General features: G+C 41.1%; 2 protein-coding genes across 2 annotated transcripts; one reads left to right on the forward strand and one right to left on the reverse strand.

Annotated features, from left to right (window-relative positions):
• The first annotated feature begins 73 nt into the window (after nt 1-73).
• Nucleotides 74-11,953, forward strand: stau1 (staufen double-stranded RNA binding protein 1). Its single transcript, XM_077603376.1, has 15 exons — nt 74-263; nt 2,221-2,455; nt 3,328-3,449; nt 3,541-3,697; nt 3,817-3,967; nt 4,053-4,224; nt 4,298-4,393; nt 4,472-4,684; nt 8,380-8,523; nt 9,171-9,317; nt 9,401-9,476; nt 9,561-9,880; nt 9,959-10,081; nt 11,264-11,343; nt 11,438-11,953. Exons 2-15 carry the CDS (start codon nt 2,263-2,265, stop codon nt 11,514-11,516), a joined length of 2,073 nt encoding a protein of 690 aa, XP_077459502.1. The 5' UTR covers nt 74-263; nt 2,221-2,262; the 3' UTR covers nt 11,517-11,953.
• Nucleotides 11,954-12,876: 923 nt separating this feature from the next.
• rdh20 (retinol dehydrogenase 20) lies at nt 12,877-18,527 on the reverse strand. Its single transcript, XM_077603066.1, has 5 exons — nt 17,961-18,527; nt 16,100-16,198; nt 15,853-15,998; nt 13,327-13,458; nt 12,877-13,255 (listed from the first exon to the last, which is right to left on the reverse strand). Exons 1-5 carry the CDS (start codon nt 18,411-18,413, stop codon nt 13,135-13,137), a joined length of 951 nt encoding a protein of 316 aa, XP_077459192.1. The 5' UTR covers nt 18,414-18,527; the 3' UTR covers nt 12,877-13,134.
• Between the last annotated feature and the right edge of the window lie 2,045 nt (nt 18,528-20,572).

Here is a 20,572-nt window from a genome sequence, read left to right on the forward strand (position 1 = left end):
AGCCTTGCGTGTGTCCATTATTTTGGAAGTCCTTGCGATTTATTTTCCTAGTATTTCCTGGCGTGACGTCACGTCCTGAAGCAGACAAGCTCAGGCCATTCTCTTTAGTGTTTGCCCTGTCTCCCAATGGCCATCTTCACCCCCCACAATTTGGTGCAAAAGAAAATTAAGAAATAAACTGGAGAGTGGTCAGATTAAAACTTTAATAGCACCGAAACAGTGCGTCCTATTGAGCAACGTCAAACCTTACCCGTGGACGAAAGGTGAGGCGCTGTATTGTCCAGACTTTTTCCGAGGCTAATGTAGCAAAGCTAAAATTTTCTTCGGCTGTCCGGTGATACAGAGGAAAAAAGAAAACGATTTCATTTCCTCGTTCCGGCAAAAAATATACAATCTGCGGCATCCTTTCGTTTAGCGGTTCTTTGCGTTGACACAATCTAAGCATTTTATAATTTGACATAAACCTCTATAATATACAATAGGTTCTGAAGTGGTTACCTGCGCTGATGAGACTAGGTCGCGCAGACGTTGTCTATTTGGACTAGATTATTAATTTCGACATGTACTGGCAATATTTATCCTGAGTGCCTTCATATTTACAAAGACGAGTTTTTAAATGCAACCGAATTAAAAGGAATATCGAAACGTTTTGGCTGGCTCGCCGTCTGTAGTTGTATTTTTTTTTGGTCATTTCGTTTTTGTCCCGTTTATACAGCACCAAGAGTGAAAAGCCCGAGCTTGTCCAAAACAAAAAATAAATTGAACTCCATTCATTCTTATTCCTTTCCTAAACATAATTAGATTTGGGGCCAAGGAAAACACAAACGTCTATGCATTTCTTTAAAAAATTGTTTGCTACACATTGGGCCGGAATGGCACAGTAGACCATTATAAGGCTGTTTTACCGGATATGAATTATCTCATCTCATATTCTGACCGCTTTATCTTCACTAGGGTTGTGGGGGAGCTGGAGCCTATCCCAGCTGACCTCTAAGCCACCCTGAATTGGTGGCCAGCCAATCGCAGGGCACGAGGAGACGGACAACCATTCACGCTCACACTCATACCTAGGGGCAATTTAGAGTGTCCAATCAGGCTACCATGCATCTCTTTGGGATGTGGGAGGAAACCGGAGTACCCGGAGAAAACCCACGCAGACCCGGGGAGAACGTGCAAACTCCACACAGATGGACAGACCTGGACCTTGTCTGTACTGGATTGGTTCAGGAGCCACTTTGGCCATTGTGGACAGATTTGCACATCCCTGCCAAAACCAAGTGGCAGTGCTTGAAAATCATTTCTGAACTTTAAAGGTTTGAAAAGTCAGCTCAATTTTGTTAAATGTTCTGCCTCTAGCCCTGTTAATCAGTTTCAATGAATTTTGCTAAAGTTTGTATACTCATTTAAAAACAAAAAACAACAGGGACCTAAATGTGGAGGGAAGGAAAAAAAAACAATTTTTGGCGGATGAGTGGTTAGCGCGTTGGCCTCACAGCTGTGGGGTCCTGGGTCCAAATCCAGGTCGGTCCACCTGTGTGGAGTTTGCATGTTCTCCCTGGGCCTGCGTGGGTTTCCTCCAGGTACTCCAGTTTTGTCCCACATTCCAAAAACATGCATGGTAGGCTGATTGGACACTCTAAATTGCCTGCCCCTAGGTATGAGTGTGCATGGTTGTCCGTCTTCTTGTGCCCTGCGATCGGCTGGCCACCGATTCAGGGTGTCCGCCGCCTCTGGCCTGGAGTCAGCTGGGATAGGCTCCAGCACCCCCAATGACCCTAATGATGATAAAGCGGTTCAGAAAATGAATGAATGAAAAAAAACAGCATGCATATTTCAGGCCATGCAATGTGACCTCGGTAAGATATTTGTGACTGGGAAGCAAATATCCCAGGTCAAAATGTTTTGGTAAGTTGCGAAAGTACTTGCCATGCAAGTGACAGATAGGAACCTTGTCTTCGGAAATTCTCGCTCACTGTCTCCGTGATTGCAATATTTTACAGGTGAAGGAAAATGAAATTGTTCCTATCTCACAATTCTTAGAATGTATTCCTGAAACGTAACCTAATTCAAACAAAATCTTGTAATGAGAATTTTTATAACATGGTTTATGATTTTTAATCATACTTATTACCTTGTATTGCATTTTAAAATCACTGTTGTCAGTGTCTAGTGATTCTCTTTTTTTGTCTTAGAGGTGATCTTATTCCTTTCAATCAACAGTTTCCTATCGAAGCCAGCCCCAACAAAGTTAGAAAAGCAAGGATGTCTCAGCTTCAGTTCCAGTGTCCGGCCGGTCCCATGTCTGCTGACCCCGCTCCACTGCAGCTGGGACAGCCACAGCCAGGCTTTAGTATCCCCTGCGCCGCAAGCACGTTGCCTTCGGAGAGCGCAAGTCAGCCCATTAGGAGCTCCGCTCTTCCTGCCGGCTCAGCCACTCCTTACTCTACTGTCACAGGTTGTTTTGCACATTGTTTGCTCAGAACGTTTTCATTTAAGCTAATATATGAAGTCAACAATAGTTGCTATTGGCGCAGATTTCAAAATCTAATACAAAGTGTACTGTAATTATTTTGGCCTTGTTCAAAGATTACATTTTTATTTTCCAAAGGAAGTGAAAAATATGTTTTTAAATTTTTAATGGCTTCAACAAAGTTCGTGAAATTTCTCCAGCATTTCTTTGATTTTTACTGCTGGAATGCTCACTGCTTCCTCCTCGTCCGCTTTCTTGTTATATTCCTCCTGGATTGCCGAGTGTTCCATTAACTCTAGAGAGTTCATTTTTATGCCGCTCGACCAACTCGTCATTGTCCTCCTCTCTGACCACTTCTTTTTATTCCCACTGGTAATTTTCTTGGAAGACATGAAAAGAGAAACAGCTGCTTTATGCACTTGGAAAAACTAAATAAAAAAACATCATCAGAACTCTGTGATGACGAATGACAGTCAAAAGTACATAAGAGAGAATCTTAAAACATGGATAGTGGTTGTTGTGAGACAGCCAATGAGAGCTCAGCGAGATTCTACATTGAGAATCAATGCATCCGCGACAATTTCAAAGTAAAATAACGGATAAGGAAATCATTTACTTTTCGGGGGTTTTCCTAACTTGGATCTTTTTAGTATTTCGAGGCACTCATTTGCATATAAAACACTTTCGTAACCTGGAAATTTCGTATCTAGAGGCATTCGTAAGTAGAGGTACGAATGTATTCTCAAAACCTAAAAAAGCAAATCAAATTATAGTTAAAATTAGAATTGGTATGATTTCAGTGACATTCGACTTCAAAGGCTTCACATTATTACAATGACCTATTTTTCTTTTTTCAGTAACCAACATGGCAAACCCTAAAGAGAAGACCCCCATGTGTTTGGTGAATGAGTTAGCCCGTTTCAACAAGCTCCAACCTGAGTATAAGCTACTGAGTGAGCAAGGACCAGCTCACTGCAAAGTATGTTGGGGAGAAACTTTCACCAATGAGCTTAATTTCTTAAGTATTGCATTGATCTAAAGTTTGTTATGATTCTGCTTGCCCCTGTCAGATTTTCTCAGTACGGCTCACACTGGGAGATCAGCACTGGGATGCCGAGGGAACCAGCATCAAGAAGGCCCAGCATTCTGCTGCCACATCTGCCTTGGCTGAGACTGTACTTCCTAAGCCCACCATTAGGACATCACGCAACACAGGCAAGAACCCAGGTGGGCACTTCGCACTCCTCTGATGGGAAATTCATCAATTTCTGCTCTTGCTTGTAGTGTATACTGGAAGTCAAGTTTGATAGATTTTTTTTTCGTGTGCTCTTTTTTTTTCTCTGTAGACGGTATGATTCAAATAATGGAGTTAAATGCATTATGCTCAAAACTGAATAAAAAGCCCATATACAAACCCTTCGACCAATACCCAATGAGACCACCAAACATGAATTATGGTGTCCGTATCCCGGGGCCCTATCAGCGCTCTATGCAACAGTAAGTTTAGCCGGTCTTTTGCCTTTTTTAAATGTCATTAAGCTGTCTTTTTTATTTTACTTTCATTTTTTATTTCTCTCTCCAGTTACTATTACCCATTTTCTCCTATGGGACCAATGTTATACCACATGGAACTGTTCATTGGAGGCCAGCGCTTTGTAGGTAGGGGACGAACACGGCACCTTGCTAAACAAGATGTCGCCACAAAGGCCATAAGAGTGCTACTCAAAGAGCCCATATTGCAGGAAATGCCAGAGGTGGGAAGCATGCACTCAGCATTGTATTGTTGACAAAGTATCAATCAGTTTTAATTGCGTTCACTCCTTACAGGTGAATAAAGAGCCCGAGGAAGAGAATCTTAACAAGTCAGAAATCAGTCAAGTGTTTGAGATGGCATTGAAGCGCAGCCTACCTGTAAATTTTGAGGTATTATATTTGTAATTGAATGTGGATTACCAACATATTGTTCGAACGCTTCCCAATTGTCAACAATGCATTATTCAGGTGTTAAAAGAAGATGGCCCACCACACATTAAGAGCTTTGTGGTGCGTGTTGTAGTTGGACAGTTTACCGGAGAGGGAGAGGGTAAGAGTAAAAAGATTGCCAAGAAGTTGGCAGCTGCTGCTGTGCTCAGTGATTTGAAGAGTTTACCTCACATACCCAGCGTGGAGAAGACACTGCCACGTATCAAGAAGAAAACCAAATCCATCATCAAGGTACTGATAAAATGGGAACCAGTTACGCAGTAGTGTGCGATAGAGTATATATTGTCAATCACGGTAAGGGGCATTTTATATCACGAATGCGATGTACTATAATATGAATTTTTAAATTTCTATCATTTGATGAAATTTTATTCGATAGTGACAGCCAATGCTCCCTCTAATTTTTCATGTCTGGTCATACAGACAACCTCCCTGAGCACACTGAGGACCAGTGCGAGCAACATCAGTGCTCGCTATGGGCACACACCACTATGACACCTCTCATAAGCAGGTGCATGTCTACTACCCATAAATGATCTAGTCATAATAAAATGTAATGATTAATATCAATGAATAAAACATCTTAATAAATGACACTAGAATATGCACAAATCTGACTTAAATTTTACCTTATTTTTCACGTCTGTCCTTCTCATTCAAATGACTTCTGCTGAATGTGTCACTGTATAGTCAAGCTTCTATTTATAGTCAATATTTTTCCATCGGAAAACTCGCTTATAACTTTAGCTTCGCTGCATGTTTTGCAGAGGAGACCTTTCTCACCCAATTTCACCGCTTTTTCTTCTATTTGCACTTACCCCGACAGCCATTCCATCTTAAAAGAACCACATTTCTTTTTTTACTTTGGCTCATTTCGCCATGATAAAGGCTTGGCGTCAACTCTACCTAGCCGTTAGCTATATGCTAACCTGCAAAACAAAAGAACCTGCGCATAACGTGTAACTAATGCAGCCAATCAATGTCGTTAACATTTACTCATGCCGTGAAAGTATTTTGTGCGCTGCATATGTTTGCTGTGCACGGAGAACACGAGTAGTGCGCAATTTAGTTGGAACATTGGTGACAGCTTACCCCTGTCTCTCAATTTTTGAATTGACACAATATTGTTTGTCAAGTGCACATCTGTCATACCTGATTCCACACAGGGCTGTAGTGGTTTAATGTTTTCATTCCAACTGGCACAACAATCTTAACCAATAAGATTTCTGCTGAAATAAGCAGTGTCTGACTATTTTCAACTTATTACACTTGAGACATCCGATGGGTTTAAGTGTCCTATCGATTGGTTGGTATGAAAACCAGAACCCACTGCGGCCCCCTCTGGAATCAGCTTGTCAACCTTGGTGTTATCCATCAACTATAAAAGTGGTATATCCACTTTAATGGGCTATTGATCTCTTATGAAGAAAGCAATTGCAATAATGACAAAACGTTACTATATCGTATATTAAAGTTGTATTATCATGCTCATTTAGTTTTACTTTTTATCATTAGTGCTAGGTTCTATAGCGCATTGTGTTCATGAGGCAAATCACTGTTTATTTATAGTCGTATTCCTTCTCATTAGGAGTAGCCATTTAAGACCACAGTCCAAAAACTTCTGCCAATTGTCATTTTATAGTACACAAACTGATCATAATCAGTTTTATTCTTAGATCGGCTGGGCATGCGACTTAATTTTTTTCCCTACTCTGACGTCCCAACAGCTTTTTTCTGTTGTATTTTTTTCTTAGGCGATATTGATCCAAAAACAGTTAATATATATTACATTTAACAGGTGCCTATTTTGCCAGTTCTTCACTATTTTACTATTAATATGACAATTTTTGTTCTTGAGAGAGAAAAAAAATGCAATTACTCCAGTGCGACTTATACATAAATATTGTCCCTTTTACTATCAACTATAAAAGTGGTATATCGACTTTAATGGTCTATTGAGCTCTTATGAGGAAAGCAATTGTAAAAGTTGTATTATCACGCTCATTTAGTTTTACTCTTATCATTAGTGCTATGTTCTATAGCGCATTTTATTCATGAGGCAAATCACTGTTTATTTATAGTCATATATTCCTTCTCATAAGGAGCGACTTAATTTTTTCCCCCACTCTGACGTCCCAACAGCTTTTTTCTATTGTATTTTTTTCTTAGGCAATAGTGATCCAAAAAACAGTTAATCTATATTACATTAACAGGTGCCTATTTTGCCAGTTCTTCACTATTTTACTATTAATATAACATATTTTTTGTTCTTGGGGGAAAAAATGCAATTATTCCAGTGCGACTTATACATAAATATTGTCCCTTTTATTGTGCATTCTTTGGTCAGTGTGATTTAAACTCAGGTGTGACTATGGTAACCATTTTTTTCACTAGCAACCTCTCTTTCCATACTCTTCCTCAAACCTCATTTCTCTTTGACTAGGTTCACAAAGCTAGATTTTGGGCTGCAGGGGAGAGCTGCTGTCGTCCAAACATGCCACTTATCTTTGTATAACCATTGCCAGTTTTTATGAACTAGCCTCTTTATTAGAGGAGGATTTTTTTTAAAAGACATTGTTCAATCCCTTTAAGTAGCACACAGCACTGCCGCAATTAGCAGCCCTAGTACATGACCCAGTGCCATTACTTCTGATGTTAAAATAATTTCTGGACAATTAAAGCAGGAATGTGTAATCGTGTAGGGAAAAACATCAATAAAAGAACAATGTTTCCAAAAGTTTAAAAAAAAAGTCCTGTAAGCGGACATTTTTACATGACAGAACGTTTTTTTTTCTTCGTTTTTTCTCTCTCCTCAAATCAAATGTGGGTATTTCATATCTTCCCCCAATGACGCTAGTTATACCCATAGTTCTCCAGGCTATCATGATTGAAATGTTTTACATGCAAATTTCAACTTAAGAAGTAAATAGTACATACACAGAATTTGTTCGAGAAATATAGGAGAATGTTATGTATTTGGTCATTCCCCTGTTGCTGTAGGTTGGCTGCTGCTCTGTTGTGCTTGCGTGTTTCCAGTCGTGTAGTCATTTCATACACAAATTTCCCATGCGGATTTTACTTGAAAAAGACGGCAAAGGAAAGGAGGTCAATGTCAGGAAATTTGACAGAAAAAGCATTTAGACTTTAGCAGCTAATGTGAGTGTTAATCTGTCAGATATACAGACTGGCACTCACGGTAAACTTTCTCTGCTTTTGAAATCTCCCTGTCTTCATTCATTCTGTGGACTAAATTAAAAGTAAATTTGAAATGACGGAATGAAATAGGCAGCGACACGTATGACTCTAGGCTGAATGCCCTCATGTTTAAGTGCACAAACCAAGTGTAACAGAATAAAGTAACTAGAGCACACTGATTCTTGACAAGATTTTAACACGAGAACGAAAGCGGCAAGTGACAAGCAGTCCTGAGCCACTCTGTTGTTTTAAGTTAATGTGCTATCCAATACCATTTGTGGAAAAAATTTATATATTTGGTCATTTAACGCATTGGGGGCCATTAAAGACGTCAAATTCATTTGAACCTGGGGAGCCTTCAGCGGTTAAACGAGTGTAAATTCGCTGCGTGGTCACCCAGTTAAGACAAAGTTTGATTTCACTGCAGAATGATGAGTCCCTACATTGGATATCTCTGATAGCTAATGGCACTAAGTGTTCAACGGACCAAATTTATTTGAGGAAACAGGGTTTTTATTTTAGTTGAAGGCATTTCCATCTTTAATCCAAAAGGCTTTTTCAGTGGTTAATGTGAAAAATTTCCCTACAATGCCTTTTTCATGCTGTCCTCGGAATGCCGTTATTTTATGCCTGTATTACATCCATTAAGTCATACTGACAACATCCTTAAAGCTAAAAAAGAAATGTGAACTGAAATTCCTTCAAGTCAGAATTGCACATGTTGCACACAGCTGCAGACCAGCCCCGAATATGGCCAGGGAATGAACCCCATCAGCCGCCTGGCCCAGATTCAACAGGCTAAGAAGGAGAAAGAACCAGAATATACCCTGGTGATGGAGAGAGGACTGCCGCGGCGCCGTGAGTTCGTCATGCAGGTTAGTCCAAACATCAACCCCTCTGCCTTGTTACATTAGCTTCTTTTAAAGCCTTCCCCAATTTTTTTTACGCAGACAGAAATAATATATAGTGTCTTAAGTTTTTTTCCCAAATATTTTGTCGTTAAAAATTAGTTTTGAAGGTGCTGCCAAGCGAGTAGCATATCTTTCAGTAAATGTTCATTGGTCCATTCAATGGAAGTCTTCAACTTTGTTGATGTTGTCGTTTGGTGATGACTCAGTCTAAATTTCTTGGAAACAATCAACTTCAAGTCAGCATTATTTCCATTTTGAGTTCTCTTGCACATGCGTGTTCTGCATGAATCCGGTCCAGTTTCTTGCAATCTATTTGTCTTTCAAATAGTGAATAAGAAACACTGTCAAATGTAATCTTACTCTATCAACCCCATGACAAAAACTACATTCTCCCAAATATCTACCGTTGCACCACTTAAAACATTAATGAGCAAAACGACTGAATTCCATGTTAACACTAGGGCTGAGTACCTGGCTAGCATATTATTCTCATTGTATGAGGTCACTGGTAAGGCCATTATCTCCCAAAATAATTTGTGGCTTTCCATGGTATTTTGTTTATAAAGTTGGGATAGACTTTGCTGCATGCCACATAAATGCCTTTCTGACAGGTCAGCGTCTGTGGACAGTCTGCGGAGGGCATGGGGCCTAGCAAAAAGGTGGCGAAGAAGAATGCAGCAGAAAGATTGTTGGAAATACTTGGATATAAAGTGCCTCAGCCTCAGCCCCACAAACCGGCACTTAAAACTGAAGAGAGGGTATTTGTTTGACCTTTTTAGGTAATGCAAAAGCACAACTCTGTTTGTATGTTTAATCTCAATGTCAATTGTGAAATCCCTAGGCCCCAGTGAAAAAAGTTGGTGATGGACGCAAAGTGACATTCTTTGAGCCAGGTTCAGTGGAGGAGGTACCACTCGGTGAGTGATAGCGTTTGGAATGTCCAATTTGTTGCTCCCATTCTTTAAAAAAAAATTGTAACATCTCCCTATATTATCTTCCAGGTTCCAAGGAGGATGAGTTCCGCCTGCCTTATTTAAGCCACCAGCAGCTGCCTGCAGGCATCCTGCCTATGGTGCCTGAGGTGGCTCAAGCGGTCGGGGCCTGCCAAGGACCACAGGTCAAGGACTACGGCCGAGCAACGCCAAACCCAGGCAAGGCCAACGTCACTGCCATAATTGCCAACGAGCTTCTGTACGCTGGCACGTCCCAGACAGCTGAGGCTATTCTTAAGAACAAAAATATCCTGAACCAGACACCCCACGGTCCCCTCACCAGGTCCTCGGAGCAACTCGCTTACCTTGCGTCTATACAGGGTCTGCAGGTAGCCATCTTCAATGCGTTTAGTCACTCGATCCATTTCTTGCTGTGTGTGAACGTTGAAAAAAATATTTTCTTGCAGGTGGAATACAAAGATTTCCCTAAAAATAATAAGAATGAGTTTGTATCACTGATTAACTGCTCCTCTCAACCACCGCTCATCAGCCATGGAATGGGAAAAGACATAGAATCCTGTCATGATAAGGTAGAGAAATCAATACGTTGCATTTCTTTGCTTGGACTTTTACAGTGGAAATTCCAAGTTTAATGCTTAACAGTGGGATATTGATAAAGTTGGTTAGACATTAGTTAGTCTGTAGCAGGGGTAATCAAACGTTTTTGCTCCAAGATCTACTTTTCAAGGAGTTTACCTTCCACAATCTACCTTTTTTACAGGCCACTGACAAAGCTCAGTAATTATGTATTACTATACCTCGCATTAGACTCTATCAACATGTATGGGAGCATTAGGGAACGGAAGTGAAAATCCACTTTTGATTCATGCTAAAGCTTACTGCGGACATGCCAAATTCACAAGAGCCTAGCTAAGGAAACCGACAGAGGGGAGATATCAAAATGTTATTGTTGTACCAATAGTACCTTTGGGATCTACCAATAGTTCCTTGGCTATCTACCGATAGATCGCAATCTAGGTAATGGGCACTCCTGCTCTATAGGGTAACGTTTGCGCCAATGGCGGGAGCTCTGCACCTGGAATTCACATTAATGTGGCTAGATTTGTGAACTATGGAAGTTGCCCGAGGCCCAATGGAACTCACTAAGAGGCTGAATCTATGTTGTGTCTTAATAAGGTCGCTAGGATTATCAGACGGTGTAAACTCCTCCCATTCATTCTTTAGCCACTTAGGCTGCAGTCTTTTAGGGCTAACCGTGCTAGGGGGTCTCCTACAACTCAAACTTACACTTCCAGATGTCCCTGCTCTAGCTGGCTATGTTCCTCTAGCAGGATAACCTCTCAGGCAGGTCCAGGTGATGGACAAGTCCAAGTTTTTTTTCATATTCAACTTCGTAAGGGAGAGTTGTGAGCATAACCAGTTAACCTAACGTCTTCACTAAAACACAAAGCGTGAGACACATTTTGCCATGCTGGACCTGTATAATGTTTTCTGTTTGTCTTAGAGTATTGGAGGAGTAAAACTCATTCAATGATCAATGAAGTTCACTGTAATTGTTTTGTTGTAATTTACTGCATTGTACTTTTTACAGTAAGTTTAATTTATGGTTGTTTTTCTTTCGTCACCATTCGTGAATGGCATCATTAAAAAAAATCAAAGAAAAATTACTACATTTTCACACGTAACTTGCAACTAACAGCTTAAAGTTTTGTTGCTAAAAAGTTTTCATTTACTGTTCTTAACCTCGACAGGCTGCACTTAATGTATTGAAATTGCTGTCGGAGTACGACCAGCTGTCAAATGAGCGAACGGGAAATGGAGCAGCTTCTGGGTGAGCCGCCTTTCTTAATACTGCATGGGATCTCACCCAGTCATCTGTATTTAAAGCATTCCTGTCATAATCATATAGGCTCATTTTTTGACAGGTGTGGCAAACAGGATGTTGAGCACTCAAAACCGGCTAGCTCAAGCACAATGGCCTTGCCCTTGGACGACAGCGTTTAGACCATCATATTAGATTGACTGTAAAAGCACTAGTGAAAACTTGAAGACACTGTTCCAAATCTGCTGCAAGACAGTTTTTGCCGGCCATTCAAGAGCCAGTCATGCTCACCGGTGTACCGTGCACGCAGTTAAACAAGAACGAACTGAACATTTTGTTTTTGTTTTTCTTGATGTTGTTTAATTGTACGTTCTTTTGTTGCTTTCTAGTGGGAATAGCTGCACCCTAACCAGTGATGCGGGGCTTTACTAAACTGTGAAATATGTCCTGTCAACTCTTAATTTTAAGTATTACCATGTTTTATTAGCCCATTGAGGTCATTCTTTAAAAGAAAAAAACAGTCCCATTTGTTCTTTTTTTTCAACTTTGTTTAGGGTGCAGCTTTGGATGTTTGAGGTTTTTTTTTCCTTTTCCATTAAAAGAAAATAATAAGAAACAAGCGACGTGTCACCGATATTTACCATGCAGGCCTGGGAAGAAAGTAGGTTACTTAAAATGTAGTGTGTGATATAACTTGATGTCGCCACTCGGTGTCTGGCCAATCTTAACTCATATTCACTCCTATGTCAGCCACTCACCTCTTACTGCTTCTCATAGTTAATAAACATGCGTGTCCTCACAACATAATTGATAAATCATGTCTTATTTTGCTTTGTCTGTGGCTGTTGGACTTAAAATGACCCATGGCCACAGGGCAATCCAAAAGACTGGAAAATACCACCAAGTAGACTTAATCAAGTCTCTGTATTCTTTTTGCCACTGGTAATATTCAAAAGTAAATTTTGCGGCTACGATGTCACTATCAAGTAAAAAAATAACGCGCAAGAGGGAAAACATGCAAACTTCACTATGAGGCGTATGTGCTTAGCACTCTTCCACCAATAATCAATATTACATTTCAATTTCAACCTGGGCCACATTTAGATGGAAAGAATCTGAACCAAAAACACAAAAGTGATGTTTTGTTTGACAGTAGAGATTTCCTTTTTTGCGGTGCTATACCCTGCAAAAGGATGTAGAGGTGGTCCACTGGCCCATAGCCAGGAAGAAAACCACACTACTGCTCCTGAATCTGAGCTTTAAGCCCCTCTCAGGTCCTCCTCTCCTTAACTTTGAATAGACCATACCAGGGAGGCTGAGTGTGATGCCCCTCTAATCTAGAGAACAACCTCCATCTAAAAAAGACTACTTTAAAACAATTGCACACAGTGGATCGATGTGAGTATAGAATATAGCCATTGTGAGCTGTCCACAAATAACAGTTTTCGGTGTGTACAACTCCGGTTAAAAAAAGGACAAAGCACGAACATTTTTGAGACCTGTGAGACGAGTCTAAAAAAAAAAGAAAATGGGTGATCACTGTTTTAGACAATGGAGGTCACTTTAATTGGATGAGCACTTACATGGCAGTTACAGAGTTAAGTAATTTCGTTTTTGGGGGAAGGGAGTGAAGATAAACACCAGAAATGATAAGCGCTTGCCTGAGTTCTCATGGCACCATATCTTCTGAATTTTAGTGTGTAGGTGAATCCTGGCAGTAGCCCTTTTGTCTTATTTGTTTAATCTGACATTTCGTGTGAAATGTGTTATATTTTTGTGTTGCCAACACGGAAAAAAAATCTATGCCATCGAGTTGACGCCATTTAACATTTTCTTCTTCTTGGCCTCAATGAAGGGATACATGCACTTGTCAGACCCCATGAAACGATAGGAAACAACATTGGATTCCCATGGCAGCAACCTAAAAGATAAAAAAAAAATATCTGTCAGAGGAATTGTATCAATGCGTATCAGAAGAGTTTTTATACTAACGCTCTGAAGAGGACAGGCAGGTAGGTTAGACGTGGTATGCACACTAAGGGTTGGTCAATAAGGATGGCGTTCATGGCTTGTTCCACACAATACTGAGGATCCAGAGGGGGCAGGACCAGCTCCATCTCCTCTCTTGGCAGTCAAAAAATTTAGTAGGCAATTATACAAGTTGAGAATATTACAAATACCTATGGATGTCAAATCTGGTTAAATACAGCAATGTAAAAAAGTGGTGACTTAAGGTAGTATCGTTTAATCCTATTTTCTCTTCGGAATCAATAGAAATGTCAACCTCTGCACCCCCTTTAGAACCAAAAAATGGATATTTTTGTCATATGTATTTGTTAAGTATGTGTTGCAATCAATGTTCCCGCCAAGCTGCGCGCGTGCACAATTGCGCACTACTCTCGTCTTCTCTGCGCAGCAGCAATCATATGGCGCGCAGTAAATAAAATCCAACCTTTTTTTTTTTTTACCCCTTTCCCCATGATGGCGCCGTTTAAGCGGCAGCCAGTGGCAGTAGCTCTGTCCACTCTTATGTTTTTCGTGTTTTACAGCATGTTTTACATGAAAAATTAGAGGGAACATTGACATGCACCTGCTTGTGGCAGGTGTGATACTGGTGTGCCCATAGCGAGCAATGATGATGTCGTGACCGGATGATTCGCCTAAAGACGTTTTGCCGACGGACGTTTGACAGACGGACAGGTCGCCGAATGAACGTTCGTTCAAACAGCGTTTAATGATTAAATACAAATACTAGTATTTGTTAGTTTAATGATTAAATGCAAACTAGTATTTGTATTTAATCATTAAACGCTGTTTTCAGCTGGATTTGACCGAATTTGAGAGTATTTTGAGCCGTTTGGCGAATGGATGTATATGGAGGTTTTTTTGCCTCCATCGCGACATCATTGCGACATTTTACCGAGGAATTCACTTCCCTGGGCTCGGTTCTAATGTCCAAAGAGCTCCAGTATTTGTATTTAATCATTAAACGCTGTTTTCGGCTGAATTTGACCCAATCTGAGAGCATTTTGAGCCATTTGGCGAATGGACGTATATAGACGTTTTTTTGCCTCCATCGCAACATTTTACCGTGGAATTCACTTCCCTGGGCTCGGTTCTAATGTCCAAAGAGCTCCAGTATTTGTATTTAATCATTAAATGCTGTTTTAGGATGGATTTGACCCGATTGCTGTCATTTTACGGCTCGGGTCTGCTACATCTGCCCGCCCAAGAGTGCTTATTCCCGGGCTGCCATGCCCGCCCAAGAGTGCTTATTCCCAGGCTGCCATGCCCGCCCAAGAGTGCTTATTCCCGGGCTGCCATGCCCGCCCAAGAGTGCTTATTCCCGGGCTGCCATTGATGGTAGACTAACATTGATTTTTACTATAATTTGGACAACGCCGGCGGCGGGCCGGATTAAAAATCCTAAAGCCGAGGTTGAAAAACTTGTACACACACGATCCGGGGGCGGGGCGAGAGCCCGAATCCCGTTTCGGCGAAACCTCCATTCGGCCGAACGTCCATCCGGCGACCTGCCCGTCTGTCAAACGTCCGTTGGCGAAACGTCTTTAGGCGAATCATCCGAGTACCGATGATGTCGCTCACACTGGTATTCAGTGCGCTCAGGGAGGTTGTCTTTCTGCCCAGACCAACGAAAAATTAGAGCGAACATTGGTTGCAATAACAATGAAAGGAATTTAAAGAATGAAGCCTTTTGTGCATAAAAACTACTTTATTCTTTGGTTCTGGCTTGTAATATTTGGCCACCATTGGCAGCATTTTATTGTAATGCAGAGAAGTAAATACAGTAATACCTTGAGATACGAGCTTAATGCGTTCTGGGACCAAGCTCGTATGTCAATTTACTTGTATCTCAAATCATTTTTCCCATATAAAATAACTAAATACAAATTCATCCGTTCCCACCCTCTGAATAAAACGCCTAACATAGGATATTACAATTGTTCTAATTTACCACCTATGCTCAAAAAGTACCCATCAATACCTATCTAGTGGTTATGCAATAAAATGTGAAATGTGAGACAGACGGCAGCGGCTATCTTAGAAAGCTTAGTCAATGAAAAAAATAACTTTAAAATAACAAACAAACAACCCGCTACTTAAAGCCGACCACGTAAAGTAAAATTTTGAAAAGACGCAAACTATGGAGAGTTCATCTACACATTTGTACACTTGGAATCACTTATTTGTACGTGGAAAAATTAAGAATGAAGTGGATTAAAAAAAAACTCTGCTTTCCAACTGAATCACTTGTGCATGCAAATGTACACATTCCTAATTCATGGCATTTTGTAATTTTTGTTAGCATTTATCGAATACCTTTAAATACATGTGTAATTGTCATAATTTGATGTAATGTTTGGCTGTCAATTTGGACTGGTAATACAAGGCATTATCCCAATGATGCCTTGTATGCTCGAAAAACCTGTAATTTGGGTTACTCCTATCTCAAGGCACCACTGCCTGCTGTAAAAATGAATAACTATGTTGCCACACCTTATTTTGCAGCCTTCAAACATGCCCGTGTCCACAATATAAGGACACACTAGAGTGGTCTTCACCCCCTCCACTTTCTCAGCCAGCAGTTCATGAGCCAGCGATTCATGGAATCCCACCGCAGCAAACTTACTGGCACAGTAGTCCTGTCACAGGTAGGAGAAACATGTATATAATGGATTTGGTAGTAAATCTTGGATTTCTGTTAAAAAGGCAACTATGTTGCTGCTGTCCTCTCAGGGTTCACCTCGACACAGCCTGTGCTGAAGAGTCCTAGCACGCTGGCAACGGTCACGATGTGACCGTGGTCTTGGGCCTTCATCTGAGGCAGGAAGGCTTTCACGGTCTGGGGTCAACACACAAATGCACACACACAGAGTGACGTCATGTTGAACAGTGACTTAACAGAATGTTGTTTAACGTGAAGGCCACTTTTGTTCGGTTGCCGCAAAGTAAGAGGATTGTGAGCAATGCAGGAAAGAAGATCATGGCGGTGTGCTTTATTTTTAGAAACAATAATATGCTGTGTGCAAGCAGCTGAGGATGGAAAAAGCTTTTTTAATTGAAAAAAAAGTACTCTGGTCTAATTTCCTAACACAATTGGGAGCAAATATTTCATTTTGCCTGCTCCCAAACAATGGCAATTCAAATGTATTCATTCATTTAATTTCTGAACTGGATCGGTGGCCATCCAATCACAGAGCACAAGGAGACAGGCAATCATTCAAGTTCACCGTCATATCTATGTGGGGCAATTTTGAGTTTTCAGCCAGCCTAACTTGCATGTTTTTGGGATCCGGGAGGAAACTGGAGTAGCCGGAGAAATGTAATTGGCTGGGCACCAATTCTGCGCGTCCCTTGTGAGGATAAGCGGTACGGGAAATAACTGGATAAATAATGATCACCGAACATTCATCGTCCATACCACGCATCCTCGTAAGGGTTGCAGGGATTTGCCAGAGCCTCTCCCAGCTGACTCCAGGCAAAAGGCAGACTACACCCTAGACTGGTCGCCAGTCGGCCGTAGGGCACACCGAGAGACAAACGACCGCCACCAGCGGGAATGGAGCCCGCCCCTTCCTGCATCGAAGTCAGGCGAGTGAACCTCTACACCACGAGGCGGCTCACATTTCCCATTTTAATAGCAAAAACTATTTTGATTGTGTCTGCAGTTTTGGTCTGCGATGCCGGTTTGACATCCTTAAATTCCCAGGAATTAAGAAAAACTATTAATATTACATCTCATCTCATTTTCTCAACCGCTTTATCCTCACTAGTGTCACAGGGGGTGCTGAAGCCTATCCCAACTGACTGACCAGAGGTGGGGGACACCCTGAATCGGTGGCCAGCTAATCACATTGCACAAGTTGACAAACAACCATTCATGCTCACACTCATACCTAGGGGCAATTTAGAGTGTCCAATCAGCCTACCATGCAGGTCTTTGGAACGTGGGAGGAAACTGAGTACCCGGAGAAAACCCACACAGGCCAGGAGAGAACATGCAAACTCCACACAGGTGGACCGACCTGGATTTGAACCCAGGTACCCCACAGTGAGGCCGACGCGCTAACCACTTAGACGCCGGGCCGCTCATGTTTTAAAACTATGATTTACATATACTTTATAATTTATAAATAGTTCTTATTTTGAAAAATAAACCTTCTTCATATATAACTATAATATAGCAACAATAGAGGGGTTGACAACAGTTGAGAGTTCTCTAGGCATTATTGCAACCCAAGCCCTGGTTAAAATAGTAACAACGAGGACATATAGGTCACTCCAAAATGTATGAATCGAAGTACAGAATATAGTCTGCAGATTGAGTCTGACTGACCACAAACATTTGAACAATAATGTAAATTGTATATAACTAGGAGTAAATAATGACACAATTGGCTGACCAACAATTTGGGGTGTCCCCTGTTGCCCATAGTAGGTTGGTTCCAGCACCCCCGTGACACTTGTTTGGTGAAGCACAATGGAAAATGAATGATTTAATGAATAATAACATACAATAGTCTCCTATTTCCTGCCCAATCTTTTATAAACTGTGTTTTTTAAATCTTTGGAATAAAATACTCGTCACAAGAGGTTTATCTCACCCAGAAAAGTGCAAGGCAGTTGACCTTCAAGGTCTTCTCGATGAGGTCGTCTGGACAGTCCAGCACTCGCTGGCCAGCCACCACTCCGGCGTTGTTCACCAATATAGTGACGTCCCGGCCCAGGTCCTTCCGCACCTGATCCGCGTGGCGATACACGTCCTCTCTTTTGGTGACATCCACGGTGTAGGCATGCGCCTTGCCTCCCAGTTCGCGCACCGACTTGGCCGTGCGTTCATTAGCCACACTGTCCACATCCCAGAGCACCACTTCAGCGCCTTGCTTTGTAAACTCCCGAGCGAAGAGTCGACCCAGGCCTCCGCCTGACCCGGTGATAAGCACCACTTCACCATCAATGGGTTTGATGCGTGGCCGCATCACGGTCCGCAAGGTGTTTCGCAGGATGAAATAAACCATGTCCAGCAGCATCATCTGCATGTCCATGAGGAATATCATGGTTTCTTGGCTTGATTCTTGCTGCCGTTCACAAAAGACTGAAGGAGTTCATTCAAAGACCCCAGCTGCTGTTTGAACCATCTGTTGCCCTCAGCCTCCATTGTGCTGGTTTTAAACACTCTCTTACCAGATTAGAAGAAATACTTTGAGCTGCTCATTAATACTGCTCTAAGCTGTCAATGAATGCACTCTGCCATGGAAAATAACCTGAAAGCACGTGTACGTAGAATGGAATGTGAAACACACACTCAAATTTACCAATCTGTCACAGCCCAACCATTTTTTTTCATTTTTTTTTTTTACATAAATTGATGCTTTCCAACGGAATAATGGCTTGCAAACAAGATTCTCAAAGTAGGGACATTTATTCATTGATTATTTACTTATTTATTTTGTTGCAGGAGCAGGTATCACTGGACATTAATCATCAACAGTTAAAATAATTAAGTTCTTTTTTTTCTTTTATTAGAAAAACATGCCTGGTTGTGATATTTTTCCACATTTTATTTTTCATTTTTTTCCATTCATCGCCCGAAGATTCCCCTTTAATGCATCCTTACAATGTTCAATCCACGTGCCCTAAGAATTTTTGTGAGACCTCACAACTCTTTCTCAGCCAAGAGATTTAGCTTTGCTTCTGTTAAAATTCAGTCTGCCTTTGGCAGAATTATATTCATTTTTAATTTCTAAGGTTTGACATTATCGATCAAATAAGGTTATAAAAACTTTTGCAAGTAAAAAGTATAATTGTCATCAATACTGAAATGTTGTACCTGTACACAATGCAAAATGATCAATATTCCTTTTGTGAGTGTGACCAGTCTTGGAGTTCATTCATTCCTTTTATGTACTGCTTGTCCTCACAAGGATCACGGAGGGTGCTGGAGCCTATCTCAGCTGACTGGTGGCCAGCCGATCGCAGGGCACGATGAGACGGACAACCATTCACACTCACACTCATACCTAGGGGCAATTTACAGTGTCCAACCAGCCTACCATGCATGTCTTTGGAATGTGGGATGAAACCGGAGTACCATGAGAAAACCCATGCAAGCTCGGGGAGACCATGCAAACTCCAGGGATCGAACCCTCGATCTTAGAACTATGAGATCGACATGCTAACCACTCCCCCCCAGGCCACCTCCTGGCAAGGAAGTGAATTTGATTTTTCACAACTCTAGCTAGTAAAGGAAGATTTTTTTTAGCTCTTTGGGTTTCATTGATGGCATGGCAGACCTTTCAGCAAATTAATGTTCATTCTAATTTAGTCATTCAGAGTATGATTGAACGTCTATAATTGTTAATGTTACTGAAACATGAAGAGACTAACTTTTTTTTTACTACATGTGGTGTCAAAAAGGGTTCAATCATAGTTTCTTTTGAGTATTGATATCGAGTTAAAAATCTTTAGCAATGTGAGAACAGTAATAGCTGCCTGATTTCGGTGCGTGCAGGCATGGGTTCGATACCTGCTGATTGGGCGTGGCCGTCTGTCTCTCTGTATGCCCAATGGTTGACTGGTGACCAGTATAGGGTGTAGTCTGCCTTTCACCTGAAGTCAGCTGGCATAGGCTCTGGCAACCCCTGCAACTCTTACGAGGCTGTGCAGTTCGGAAGAATGTTACTCCTACAGTACTGTGTAAAAATTATACATTTGATTGGCAATTTTAAAGCATAAAACCGTAAGAAGATTATGTTTTTGAACTATAACCTCTGTGGTGTTACACTCCAAAAAGGATTTTCTCTCCCTACAATGGTACCTTGTTTTTTACCAGGAGTGTTTGGTATGTGAGCCATGTTTCTAATCATACTACTGAGTCCTTATTGACTCATGAGGACTCCTCTCTAAGTGTTGTTCTTTGTTACCTCCTTTTTCATGTAAATACTGTACAGCAGGGGTCTCGAACTCAATTTACCTGGGGGCCGCTAGAGGCCGAGTCTGGGTGAGACTGGGCCGCATCAGGATTTCCACAAGAAAAGCACTGATAAAACTTTCCAACGTTATCAAATATCTTTATTTTTTAACAAAAAATAATGAATTAAATAAATTAACTTAAAGATGAATAAAAAATAAATCAATCAGTAATATAAAACCAAATAATACTAATGAGCATACAGTAGATATACACTGGCTGGCTAAGTAGAGAAAATGAATTATT

This window comes from Stigmatopora argus, chromosome 6, assembly GCF_051989625.1.
Source record: "Stigmatopora argus isolate UIUO_Sarg chromosome 6, RoL_Sarg_1.0, whole genome shotgun sequence".
NCBI lineage: Eukaryota > Metazoa > Chordata > Actinopteri > Syngnathiformes > Syngnathidae > Stigmatopora > Stigmatopora argus.

Coding starts and splice junctions, on each gene's coding strand:
- stau1 (XM_077603376.1), top strand. CDS start 2,263: ATGTCTCAGCTTCAGTTCCAGTGTCCGGCCGGTCCCATGTCTGCTGAC. Junction 3,698..3,816: donor CAACACAGGCAAGAACCCAG/GTGGGCACTTCG, acceptor TTTTCTCTGTAG/ACGGTATGATTCAAATAATG. Junction 9,881..9,958: donor CGTCTATACAGGGTCTGCAG/GTAGCCATCTTC, acceptor ATTTTCTTGCAG/GTGGAATACAAAGATTTCCC.
- rdh20 (XM_077603066.1), bottom strand. CDS start 18,413: ATGATATTCCTCATGGACATGCAGATGATGCTGCTGGACATGGTTTAT. Junction 16,199..17,960: donor ACTGCCTTGCACTTTTCTGG/GTGAGATAAACC, acceptor TGTTGACCCCAG/ACCGTGAAAGCCTTCCTGCC. Junction 15,999..16,099: donor TCAGCACAGGCTGTGTCGAG/GTGAACCCTGAG, acceptor TACCTGTGACAG/GACTACTGTGCCAGTAAGTT.